Here is a 12,918-nt window from a genome sequence, read left to right on the forward strand (position 1 = left end):
CAACCACAACAGAAGAAAACCTATCAGCTTAGATGGAAGGGGACAGAGAGAGAACAAAAAGAAAGAACACCGCCTCTTAGAATTCTACAGGCAAGAAATAGGACAAAAGAGCTACATCTGTTGTCCTCCAAGAAAAGAAAATGACCATCCCTAGAAAAAAGAAATCAGAACTGTTGGAAGGAGCATGGACAGTAGAGTATTCTTGGTTTCAAAGAGTGGGGGCCATGGTCTCCTGGATCTCAAATGGTAGGGCCATAATCCCCTAGATTTCAAAGAGTTGGATTTTCACCAACTCAGTTCTGGAGTGTGGAGCTGCCATCAAGGTGTGCCAGGGTGATGTGGCCACTGCCCAAACCTAAGGGGGTGGGGCAGCCATGCCCAAGAGGCAGAAGAATGGGGCTTGCCAGGGCCTAGAGGGTGGGATAGCCACTCAGATGGACTAGGAGAATGTGGCTACCCAAAGCTAAGAGAGCAGAGTTGCCAACCCAGTGGACCTGGAAGGCAGAGCTGAAGTACAAGGGGCCTCCATCCAGAATCCAGAGGGTGTGGCCAATGCCCAGAATCTGGAGGGCAGGGCCATTGACTAGATGGTCTCAGAGAACAGAGAACTGTTTTTAAGACTTGAGACGTAATGTAAATTGTTCTACTGGGTTTTGAACTTGCTTGATGCTTATCCCTTCTTTCCCTCCAATTTTCCCATTTGTAATGGAAATTTCTACCTTGTACCTGTTCCATAATTGTGCTTTGGAAACAGATCACTTGCAATCTAAACTTCACAGGTTCAAAGATTAAGAGGAATTATGCCACGGGATGGACTATGCTAAAGTCTCACCCATATCTGATTTAGATGACTCAGAAGATGAGATTTTGGACTTGGAGCAGATTTAGGACTTTTGGGATGATGTGATGGGGTAAATGTGTTTTGCATGTGGGAAGAACATGAAATTGGGGGACCAAAGGGTGGAATATAATGAATTAAATTGTGGCCCCCAACCTCTATGCCTGTGGTTATAATTCCATTTGGGAATGGGGTTGTCTTTATTCTGTTAATGAGGCAGGATTTGTGTAAGCTGTATCTTTAGTCAATCTCTTTTGAGATATAAAGGAGATTAAACAAGGAAGCATTGAGCAGGAAGAGATGGGGAAAGAGATGTCAAGTTACATGAAAATCACCCAAGAGCAGAAGCTCAGAAGAGACAAGGACGTTCCTCCAGAGGCACCAGAGAGCGTAAGCCTTCCCCTAGAGCTGGCGTTCTGAGTTTCGACTTCTAGCCTCCTAACCTATGAGAAAATAAATTTCTCTTTGTTGAAGTCATCCACTTGTGGTATTTCTGTTATAGCAGCACTAGACTACCAAGGCATAGACAATTTTAGACTTATAACAAAATACCACCTCATTTATGGGTTATGTTTCCTGTCATGTGATAAGTTTGAATTCGGATGCAGATTAGAGCATTTAAACTTATCATTTGAGTGGGATGAAACAAACACTGTAAATTGAGACCTTGTCATATGTAGATATACGGATGTAGAAATATAGATAGATACACACATTATACATGTGTATGTGTATGTATATATATATGTATATATATGGCTTACAAAATGCAAGAGGAGCATCACAGGCAACAAACCTGAGCTGCAAAATAAAAAACAAAACAGTAACTGCCAAATATAAGTCATCCAAAAAATGAAAAATGCAAGATTGACTTCTGACAACAATTTGCTAGAAAATCTACAGGAAAATGTTATAAGAGTCATATCCTCAATTTACAAGTACTCAAAAACCAAAATGCAAATATGAAATTTCATGAATAGTTACTAAAGGCTGTAACATTACCTGAGAGTGGTATTTCAATCGCTGTTGAGAATTTTAACAGGAAAAAAATTAGAGATATGATTAATCCTCTTCCGCTTAACAGCATCTTCATTGCTCTTCAGGAAGGAGATAACACAGAAAGAACTAGTTTTGGTATACAGCTAAGGATAATGTGGTTAACCCGGAAACCTAAAAACAAAACAAAACAAACAGAGTAGTGTATTAGATATACTCTAGAGCATCAACGTAGAAATCAAATACATTTTCCTGTTTGGCAATATTTTTTCTCTTTACGAAACTGTTCTCTAATGTTGTAGTTAGGTATCATCGAGTTGGTTCCATCTCATAGTGACCCTGTGTACAACAGAATGAAACACTGCCCTGTCCTGCACCATCCTCACAAACATTGCTTTGTTTGAGCCCATCGATGCAGCCACTGTGTTGATCACTGTCTCGTTGAGGGTCTTCCTCTTTTTTGCTGACTCTGCTTTACCAAGCATGATGTTCTTCTCCAGGGATTGGTCCCACCTGATGACATGTTCAAAGTATGTGAGGTGAAGTTTCACCATCCTTGCTTCTAAGGGGCATTCAGGCTATACTTTTAAAACTGACTTATTTGTTCTTCTGGCAGTTCATGATATATTCAATATTCTTCACCAACACCATAATTCAAAGGCATCAACTTATCTTCTGTCTTCCTTACTCACTGTTCAGCTTTCTCATACATATGAGGCAATTGAAAATACCATGGCTTGGGTAAGGAGCACCTTAGTCCTCAAAGTGACATCTTTGCTTTTGAATACTTTACAGAGGTCTTTCGTAGCAGATCTGCCCAATGCACCATGTTGTTTGATTTCTTGACCGCAGCTTCCACGGGTGTTGACTGTGGATCCAAGTAAAATGGATCTAATAACTAGAGTTAGTAAAATGTTCTCTAATAACTCCATATAAATATAATTAGTTGTCCCTCATTGTGTTTAAAATAAGGGACATTAACTATATGCTTTATTATAAACCAGAAACAATTCCAATGAATCATATTTTTAAGCCACAGAAATTTTTACCTGGAAGGCACTTTAGTATACTGCAGTGAGTATAAGTGGCTGCGAGAATAACTTCAGCTAATTTCATTCAAAAAAAGTGACTCTTTCACATTAAGTCTTTATATCAGGCTTCTCTTTTTGAGTCAATATCTAAGATCACAAAAAGAAATCTTTGATTTTTCTGGTGAAATTACTTTTTGTCTTCAAACGTATCACACTAATAGAACTGGATAGTTCTAGTAAGTTATAAAGAAGAGAAAAAACAAAAACAAATGGAGAAGGGCCAGGAGTCTCAACTAAAATTCACAGATGTGAGTTTGGTACAAGGAGTTAATAATGGTGTCTGTTACTTTCCATATAAACAGAATGTTCATTTACTCCAAAATCTACCAAATAGATTGAGGATTAAAATTTAAATTTTCCTTTTCCCTCTCTTTACCATTTAATTTTTTTTTCTGGAACATTGTGGAAACAAAATTAGGTGTGAAACATCTAATCATTGTTTATAATATACTCTTGCAAATGATAACACAACAATTTGCTCCAAAATGTAATATCAGTTTTTCATGTATGTGATATTTCTTTTCCCTGAAACCTATTACTCTATTCATTTTGAACTGGTAAATAATAATAATAACGTAGATATAGACAGATAGGCTATTTATATTTAATTCCAAGTATTTTGGCTTTTAAAATTTTATCTCCAGTTGCATCTTAATAGGTTAAGGACCAAGATCTTCCACGCATGTGTACAAAAAAAGAAAAAAAAAACCAGTTGTCATTGAGTCAATTCCAACTCATAGCAACCCTATAGGACAGAGTAGGATTGCTCTGTAGGGTTTCCAAAGCTGTAATCTTTACAGAAGCAGACTGCCACATCTCTTTCCTGCAGAGACAGTTTGTGGGTTAGAAACAATGGTTAGCAGTTGAGTGCTTAACCACTGCACCACCAGGGATCCTTGTGTACAAGTAGGTCAAATTTAAATTAGTAACTATGCTGCTCTTTTGTTTTATGCGCTTGAAGGGTCTGAATAGAGAGTAATTCCATTTATATTCTGGTTTGAGAAAAGTTATATTGATCATGAGGGAAAAAACTCCACCATCACCTGAAAAAAGCTGTTAATTATTTCTTCTTGAATTACAGTAACAACATTATTTACATCCTCTTATCTCAATTAATCTATCTGTAAAATGAGAATAGGAAAAAAAAAAAAGAATCTTTGTGCAGTTTAGAATAGTTCCTAAAATGATATATTACTTGCATTGATAATCAAAGATATTTTCAAATGTATGACTATACTAAGTAACCTTCAGTTTCCTGATAAAAAGAGTTATAGTCACTCCTCATTATAAGCAGATTCCATAATTGTGAATTTATCTGCTTCCTAAAATTTATTTGTAAAGTGAAAACCAATACCACAGCACTTTTGTGGTCATCTGCTCACATTCACAGAGTGGCAAAAAATAGCAGTTACCAACATACACAATTCCAGCTGAGGCTGAACAAGGCAACCGTCTGCCTCTGGCTTTAGCTCTCCTGCTGTACACAAGTGTCCTTTTGGAAGTTTATTTAGTGCCATGGTTTCCATGTTCTTCTGCTCTTTGTTGGTGATTTTCTGATTAAAATGGTCCTTAAGTCTAGTGCTAAAGTACTGTCTAGTGTTTTTATAATCACAAGAACGCTGTAATGCGCCTTACAAGAAAAAATACATGTGTTAGATAAGCTTGGTTGAGGTATGAGTTATAGTGCTATTGGTCATGAGTTCAATGTCAATGAATCAACAATGTGTATTAAATAAGGTGTCTTTCCTCTTTTATGGCATTGACACATTCGAATTGTGGTATTGGAAAGAATATTGAATATCATGGATGGCCAGAAGAACAAACAAATTAGTCTTGGAAGAAGTATAGCCAGAATGTTCCTTAGAAGTGAGGACAGCAAGACGTCAACTGGCTTACTTTGAACGTGTCATCAGGGAACTAATCTTTGGAGAAGGACATCATGCTTGGTAAAGTAGATGGTTAGCAAAAAAGAGGAAGACCCTCAATGAGCTAGATTGACACAGTGGCCGCAACTATGGGCTCAAACATAGCAATAATTGAGATGATGTCACAGAACTGGACAATATCTCCTGTTACGCATAGGTCGTTATGAGTCAAGTCGACTCCATGGCACCTAACGACAACAACAGCAACAAAAAACTGTTGCCTTCGAGTCAATTCCAATTTGTAGCGATCCTACAACAAAAAGTGTCCTTAAACAGAAACATGCTAAAACAAGGTTATATATTGATTGGTTAACAAAAATGTGGCCAGAGGCTCATAGGAACCTCACCCTGTGTTTGCAATGGTTCAGTATTCACTAATCCAGTGTTTGAGGGGACTTTATAGGCCATAACTACTGAGAATAGTGAGAATACTGAGAATAGTCAGAATCAGCAACTACAACAACAAACATATGGGAAAAAATTGCTTTAATTATAAAAAGCAAGACACTCCCTAAACTAGATAAACTAAGTTCTACCTATCTGTACAAATTTAGGAGACATCGAGCCAGGCAGCCATCTCTTAGATGAAAAGTCTGAAGAAAAGATTAATGCCTGTACTTTGAATTTTTTTTTCCTTCCCTCTTCTGAAACAGTTTGATAATAGTCATCTAAATTCATTATTTATAAATATAGATAATTCTTTACTTGCAATCTAGTACATACTATTCTGTTCATTAATATTCAATGTCCATTGCTTTAAGGGCTTCTCGTGTATTTCTTTAATGAGCTGCCCTCTATTTGTAAGGAGCAAGCCTTTCAAAACCATGATGCTATTAGGAAACCATATTTCCAGGTTAAATACCATATATCTTTCCACCCTGAAATAGGGAATAAAAATACTAGACAGCCAAATATGTAAGAACAGACTCAATTTCAATTCATCTCCTGATTTAGGCAAGCAAGCTCAGTAGTCTCTAATTGCTATAGTAAAATCGCTTGGAGATAATAATTGTTCGATAGTGATGATCTGATTTTTCAAATTTTAATAGTTCAAGTACATAGCCTTGATCCAAGAAATTCTTTCATAAAAAGATGGCGCAATGAACCACTGGCTTAAAATAAGACTATATATTAAAAGACATAACAAACACTGACGACATCTTCAGTTTCCAGATTGTGGGTAACGGTTAATTCCACATCTGATCTTATCTCCTACAGGGATTAGCTTCAATTTACCTGAGACTTATGTGTTCAGAGGCTCTTACATAAGAGTCATTGGAAATTCAAATGTAACCCCGGGGAAGCAGACCGCCATTAAGTCATGACGATAGCCCTGAAATAGCTTTCAGCTTGGAAAATGGAAAGTCGGTAATAATTCCCTTGTCAGAATGCAAAAAGACCATAACGTTTGGTAATTCTGTTTTTCAACAGTAAGATCATATAATTAACACTTCCTGACCTGCCTCTGTTTCTTCAGTATGAACAGTTCCATGAGGATTAAGAACACACTGGTTTACAGACAGCAGAAACATGGACAGGCATGCATATCACATGGGGCTGCTTATAGTTCAATAATATAAAAATAAAGCCCTTTGTTCTCCAAAACACAGTAGCCTATAGTATACACTCATCAATACCACAAGTAACTTCATAACCCCTCTGATGGTCTCAAAATAGCTTCACAGTGGCAAAGCTAGAAACAATTTACTCTCTTCTTAACTCAAGTTAGTTTTCTCTTTCGAAATGGAAAAGTGAGTTGGCCCAGCCTTTGTCCATTCAACCTGGTCTTGAGGCTTGCAAAAAAAAAATAGTTGACATTGAGTTGATTCTGACTCATGGCTGCCCCGTGAGGGTCAAAGTAGAACTGTGCTCCGTAGAGTTTCTGATGGCTGAGTTTTCAGAAGTAAATGGCCAGGCCTTTCTTCTGAGAGCCTCTGGGTGAACTTGAACCTTCAGTCAGCAGGTGTGCACACTAGCCATTTGTACCATCCAGGGACTCCTAAAGCTCCCAAGATCTTATATAAAGGCAAAGTTATTATGACCTGCTGAACAGCCAACAGAAGGGAGTGAGGTGTAGTGAATAAGATCATGGAGACCTGACTCAGGAAATCTACGTTCAAAACCATTAGCTATATGGCCTTGGGCAGTTTATACAAAGTCTTACTCATCTCTACAAATCAGCCTAATAGTTTCTGCCTTACAGCACACTTATGAGAGTTTAACGAGGGTAATGCAGGCTTGCTGTTTTTAGGTGCCTTTGAGTCAGTTCTGACTCATAGTGACCCTTTGTACAACAGAAAGAAACACTGCCCGGTCTGGCAGTAAATTCTCACTTTGCGCAATTACGTTTGAGCCCATTGTTGCAGCAACTGTGTTAATCCATCTTGTTGAGGGTCTTCCTCTTTATTGCTGTCCTACTTTACCAAGCCTGATGTCCTTCTCCAGGGACTGGTCTGTCTTAATAATATGTACAAAGTACGTGAGATGAAGTCTTGCCATCCTCACTTGTACGGAGCATTCTGGCTGTACTTCTTTCAAGACAGATTTGTTCATTCTGGCAGTCCATGCTATATTCCACATTCTTTGCCGACACCGTAATTCAAAGGCATCAATTCTTCTTCAGTCTTCCTTATTCATTGTCCAACTTTTGCAATGCACATGAGGCGACTGAAAATATCATATAGGTTTAGCATAGAATAATAAATGACATTTACTAATAGTTGTAATGATAATGATGCTGATTGTTTTGTTAGTGGTAATAATGAGACGTAGATTTGAACTGCCGACCTCTTGGTTTGAAGCCGTAGTTCTTAACCACTTTGCCACCAGGGCTCCATTAATAACATTCTGATCCAGAAACGATGGTTAACTTATATGGCTTCTATTACAGTTACAAAATCCTAATGACTTAAAAAATAAAAGTGTCTTCATTGAAGTATTTAGTGGTCAAATGATGTTAATAAATTCAAAGTTCTCTTCAAAAGGAAAGAAAAAAGTAGAACGGAGTGATTGCAAAGATATTTTCAATTTTTCTCCCTTTCCCCCTTGAATCCATAACCTTTGCAAAATGATAGCTCCTCCCATCATGAAGGTACTTCCTCAGTTCTTGAATTTGTCAGACCTTATGACTTGCTTTGACTAATAGAATGTAGTAGAGATGGTGAGTATACTAGTCCTGAGCCTATGTCTTAAAAGCTGTTTCACACATTGACTCTCTCTCTCTCTCCCTCTCTCTCTCTCTCAGAACCCTACCCAGCTATCATGAGAATAAGCCTAGGATAGGCAGCTGGATGATGAGAGACACGTGATCCCATCACCTCCTCCTGTCCTAGCCACCAGTCAGCCAAACATGAAAGGACAGCCATCTTATGCCAGTCAGTTCCAGATGACTTGCCAGCTAATCATAGATGCAAGAGCCAGGTTGGTCGATATCAGCTAAGAATGGCCCCAAGATCAGCAAAATTACCCAGTGGAATAGTAGACATATAAACAGTAATTAATGTTTACTGTATTGAATCGCTCTGTGTTAGTCATCTAGGGCTGCTATAAAAGAAATACCACAAGTGAACGGCTTTAACAAAGAGAAATTTACTTCCTCACAGTCTAGTAGGGCTAGAGGAAACCCTGGTGGCATAGTGGTTAAGAACTACATCCACTAACCAAAAAGCTGGCAGTTCATATCCACTAGGCACTCCTTGGAAAATCTATGGGGCAGCTCTACTCTGTCCTATTAGGGCCACTATGAGTCAGAATTGACTTGATGGCAATGGATTTGTTTTTTTTGGTAAGTAGGCTAGAAGTCCAAATTCATGGCATCAGCCAGGGGAAGGCTTTCTTGCTCGGTCTGCTCCAGAGGAAAGTACTTGTCATCAATCCTGAACTAGGAGCTTCTCCGTACAGGAACCCCAGGTCCAAAGGATGCGCTCTCCTCCCAGTAGTGCCCTCTTGGTGGTATAAATTCCTCAACTCTCGGCTTGCTTCCCTTTCATCTCTTGTAAAATACAAGATGGAGCACAGAAAAACTCCCTTTATGTTGGATCAGGGATGTGACCTGAGCCAGGGTGTTAAATCCCACCCTAATCCTCTTCAACCACAGGCAGAGATTTATAACACATCAGAAAATCACAAAATGGAGGACAACCACACAATACTGGGACCGCCTAACCAAATCAACACATATTTTTGGAGGACAGAATTTAATGCATGACACAATCTTTTGGGGGGAGGGGGGGTGTTCTTCAATGCAGAATTATCTCACTAAAATAGGGAGGACAGACTAGAACAACTGATACACTATTGATAATTGTTGAACATGTGCAATATATATATATGGGGGTTCCTCGCACCATTCTATTTTAGGGTGTATCTTAATATTTCCATAATAATGAAGTTTCTAAAGTCTCTTCAGTCTGTGGAATCAGAAATCAGCCTAAAACATTCCAACAGCAGTAACGAGATTCTTTTATCCAAACGGTGGACAAAGTCATGAAAATGCCTACTAGCCGGCGTTTAAAACCAACCAGCTAACTGAGACTGGCTGCCTGCCCACCATCTTGAATAGGCAAAGGGCTGTGCCTGCCATTTTCCGTGATATACGAACTAACTCCCTGTCTTTAAGCTATTTCCCCATGTAGGTATACTGTTTCTGGCCAAGGTGAGGAAAACAAGAGACTGGGGTCGCAGCACCAGGTGCAGCTAGCAAGAACTAGATCTGGCCCGCCTGACAGGCACAGAACCATTGACCCGTCCTCTGGGTGACCCCAGAACTCTTATCCCACCCAACGGAATCCAACTTTAGCGGCCCAAGATTGGGGGAAGGCTTTCAAAAGAGAGGACTCGGAGCCTAAGATTCGGTTTGAGAGACCCCCTCCCCCTGCCTGTTTAGACTGAGCAAGCGCAGAAAGGCTGGACTGCCCCAGGAACGCCTTTTCGGGCCAGACCAATCAGCAAGCTGGTCCCATCTCAAGGCATTCCTGAAGACCCCGGACCCTATTTACTTCATCCATGTGACCTCTTTGGGCTGTTGTTCTGGGAGCAGCCCTGGTGAAGCAGGTCCCGGTGTGCTCCTTTGCTTGGCCAACCAAATAAAGCTTTCGCTTTCACCGTTTCCTGTTTCTATGGCTGTGCTGAGCAGGCCTGGAATAGTCCAGTCACATAACTAACAGATTTTGTTAAGACAACTATGCTATCAATCCCTGTTCTCTTTGAGCTACTTACCGAGCGTTGAGTCTCTTTGGAATAATGTAACTAAATGTGAATTGCTATTGCTTTAGGGGTTTGGAGAGTCATGGCCCCACAAAAGGCAATGGAAGCCCAGTTTATAGCAATTACTTACACCTGGGAAGCTGTGAGCATATAGCCCCGATGTCTTTTGATATTTCTTTCATGCTTTGATTCTTTTTTTTTAAATAATGTTTTATTGTATTTTCAGTAGAATTTTACACAGCAAAATAGGTTCCCGTTCAACAGTTTTTACACATATTGTTCAGTAATATTGATTACATTCTTTACATTGTATCAAAATTCTCGTTATTTCTGTTCTATTTGTTTTGTTCCCATTCACCTATTCCCACAGCCCCCCAACTTTCTAATCTATGCTTTAGAATCTATTTGTTGACCATTTGGTCTCACATAGATTTTTTTTTTAAAAAAGAACATAGCACCCAAGGGTGGTATTCATTCCTTTATGGGCTAACCTGCTAGTTCCCTAAAAGGTGACTTAAGGGGATATTTCCAGTTCAAGGCTTAAAGAATATCTCAGGGGAATAGCCTTGGGGATGTCTCGTGTCTCAGTGGGTACAGTAAATCTGAATTTCTTTAATATTCGAAGTTTTGTTCTACATTTTTCTCCATTTCTATCAGGGTTCATGTATCGTGGTCCTGATAGGAATGTCCTGTAGTGGTAGCCAGGCACCCTCTAGTTCTTCTGGTCTTAGGGTAGAGGAGCCCATGGTTCGTGTAGACAATTATTCATGTAAGCCGGTTCCTTCTAACTTCCCATCTATTTCTAAAATAAGCATTTATCCTTTTTATATTGAAAATGAAAACAAAGTTAAAATTAAAACATAAAGTTAGAATAGCAGTTACACCAGCCAGGGGTGATGACTGGAGGAGGAGGCGGGAGATTGCTACAGTGTGGGAAATATTCTATATCTTTATCTGGGTACAGTTTACAAGCATGTGTTAATTTATTAAATTTCTTCAACTCTTTCTTCAAACCTTTATGTGCATTTTTATGTATGTAGGTTGTATTTTGATAAAAAGTTTCAAATGGGATCAAATGCTCTAGTGAGTCATCTAGACAACATATTGTTTATAGGGTTTATATGTCTGTAATTGCTGTAAAGTGAACATAGTATTTGTCCCTGTATTTCTTCTTTATTTATTTTTTTAATCATGCTTTGATTCTTAATTCACCTATTTTGCATTATGTTTCCATTGGAGACTGATTTAAATTCCATTAATAAAATATGGAAAGACAAAATGAATAAAGTGGGTTAAGACTAAATTCTCAATTTGCATTAATTATATATATTCCACCCTTTTAAACTGAACAGAAACACAAAGTATTTTAAAATTACTTTAAAGATCTCTGGCTATTGTTAATCTATTCCAAATAATAACCATTTCCTAATAATCATTTTTTTGTTTCCTTGCTGTTTTTTTTTTTCACTTACTAGTAGTGGTAACAGGTTTACTAAAACTTTTGATGCTATGGTTCTCCAATGGTCCTATTGTAAACACTTTCTATTTTTTTCCTTTCAGCAAATGCTATTCAAACTGATATGCCTGACTTTAAAAATAAGAAGGGAATAGAATCTGAGTAGTTAAGAATGTCAAAAGCAGCAGAGAAAGGCAGGTAATATGGGATAGTAAATTTTACCTTAGTGATATTTCCCAAATCCTTTGCATTTTCACTCAGTAATTATTCACAAACATATCCAGGTCAAAATTTTAAAAAGAAACTATAACAAGGCAAATGGACGATGGGGGGGGGGGTGAAGGCAACTCTTACGATCATTATTTTAAAAACTCATTTCTACGGCAGCAACTACACAAAGCAAAAATGTCAGCGACAGTCCATCTGCCATTTCTAAAGAAGGAATGGAATGTATACAGTCCCAAAAAGTGTTCGGTGGACATTCCTGTCCACTAAGACACAGCATTAAGATGTTTCAGCCACCATGAATTCTAGGGATTAGAATTAGCTTCATACATACCAGCCCATGCCAAATCATTAAACAACATTTTTCTACTCGGGAAGCTTGAAATAGATCAACAACTTTTATTATAGTCAGCAGGAAGGAATATATTATCACACTGGAGCCCAAATTGCAGTTTTAAAAATAACAATAGATTTGTATAATAGACTGGAACAGTGTTATAACTTGGAATTGTTTGAATTTTATTTTCTGTAACATTAAAAGGGCTTAAGAACCACCGAGCTGCATCAAGTAAGGTGTCTTATATAAGGCTGTTTGACATTTTCATGATGGGACAGATGTCACCTTTGCTTCCCTTTGACCTCCCGTGTCCCTTTACGAAACTCCCTTTTATATGACTGTCAGGGTAGGGTAAACTGTTGCCCAGATTCTAAAATTGGGTCTATGCAGAGGAAACCCAGCACATTTCATAATCCTGAAATATAACCTGAACCACTCAGCACCTTGAAAGTGAGGAGGGGCGGGGGGACGAAAAGAAAATTAAAAGGCTTTTGTCGATCACCTGCTTGGCTAATACCATAAATCAATTTACAAGTATCATAAACACAGTAATCCTGAAATTACTGTTAGTGGCTTTTCACTAGGAAAACAAAGGAGATATTGAACATGATGGCCATATCCATTCAAACTGTTTCATGTCACTGAAGTGACAAGACAAAGGAATTGCTTAGAGTGTTAATTCATCTTCCCTGCAGAGCCTGCGTATTTGTATACAGTAGATCAAAGACATGCAGACTTTATTAGAAGCAAATTGATTTTATTGGAAAGATGTCAGCTTTAATTAATAATCACTATGTGGAATAAATTAATATTAATAATACCATTTATTTAATTAAATGGAAAAC

General features: G+C 38.3%; 1 protein-coding gene across 3 annotated transcripts in view; it reads right to left on the reverse strand.

Moving 5' to 3' along the window:
- CHL1 (cell adhesion molecule L1 like) overlaps positions 1-1,931 on the reverse strand; it is a 100,875-nt gene extending 98,944 nt beyond the window's left edge. For all 3 annotated transcript variants that reach the window (XM_010590043.2, XM_010590044.3, XM_003409782.3), the window contains exon 1: positions 1,841-1,931. In XM_010590043.2, the coding sequence (XP_010588345.1) occupies positions 1,841-1,931 (91 nt within the window). The remainder of the gene's footprint in view (positions 1-1,840) is intronic.
- Between the last annotated feature and the right edge of the window lie 10,987 nt (positions 1,932-12,918).

This window comes from Loxodonta africana, chromosome 22 (assembly GCF_030014295.1).
Source record: "Loxodonta africana isolate mLoxAfr1 chromosome 22, mLoxAfr1.hap2, whole genome shotgun sequence".
Classification (NCBI taxonomy): domain Eukaryota; kingdom Metazoa; phylum Chordata; class Mammalia; order Proboscidea; family Elephantidae; genus Loxodonta; species Loxodonta africana.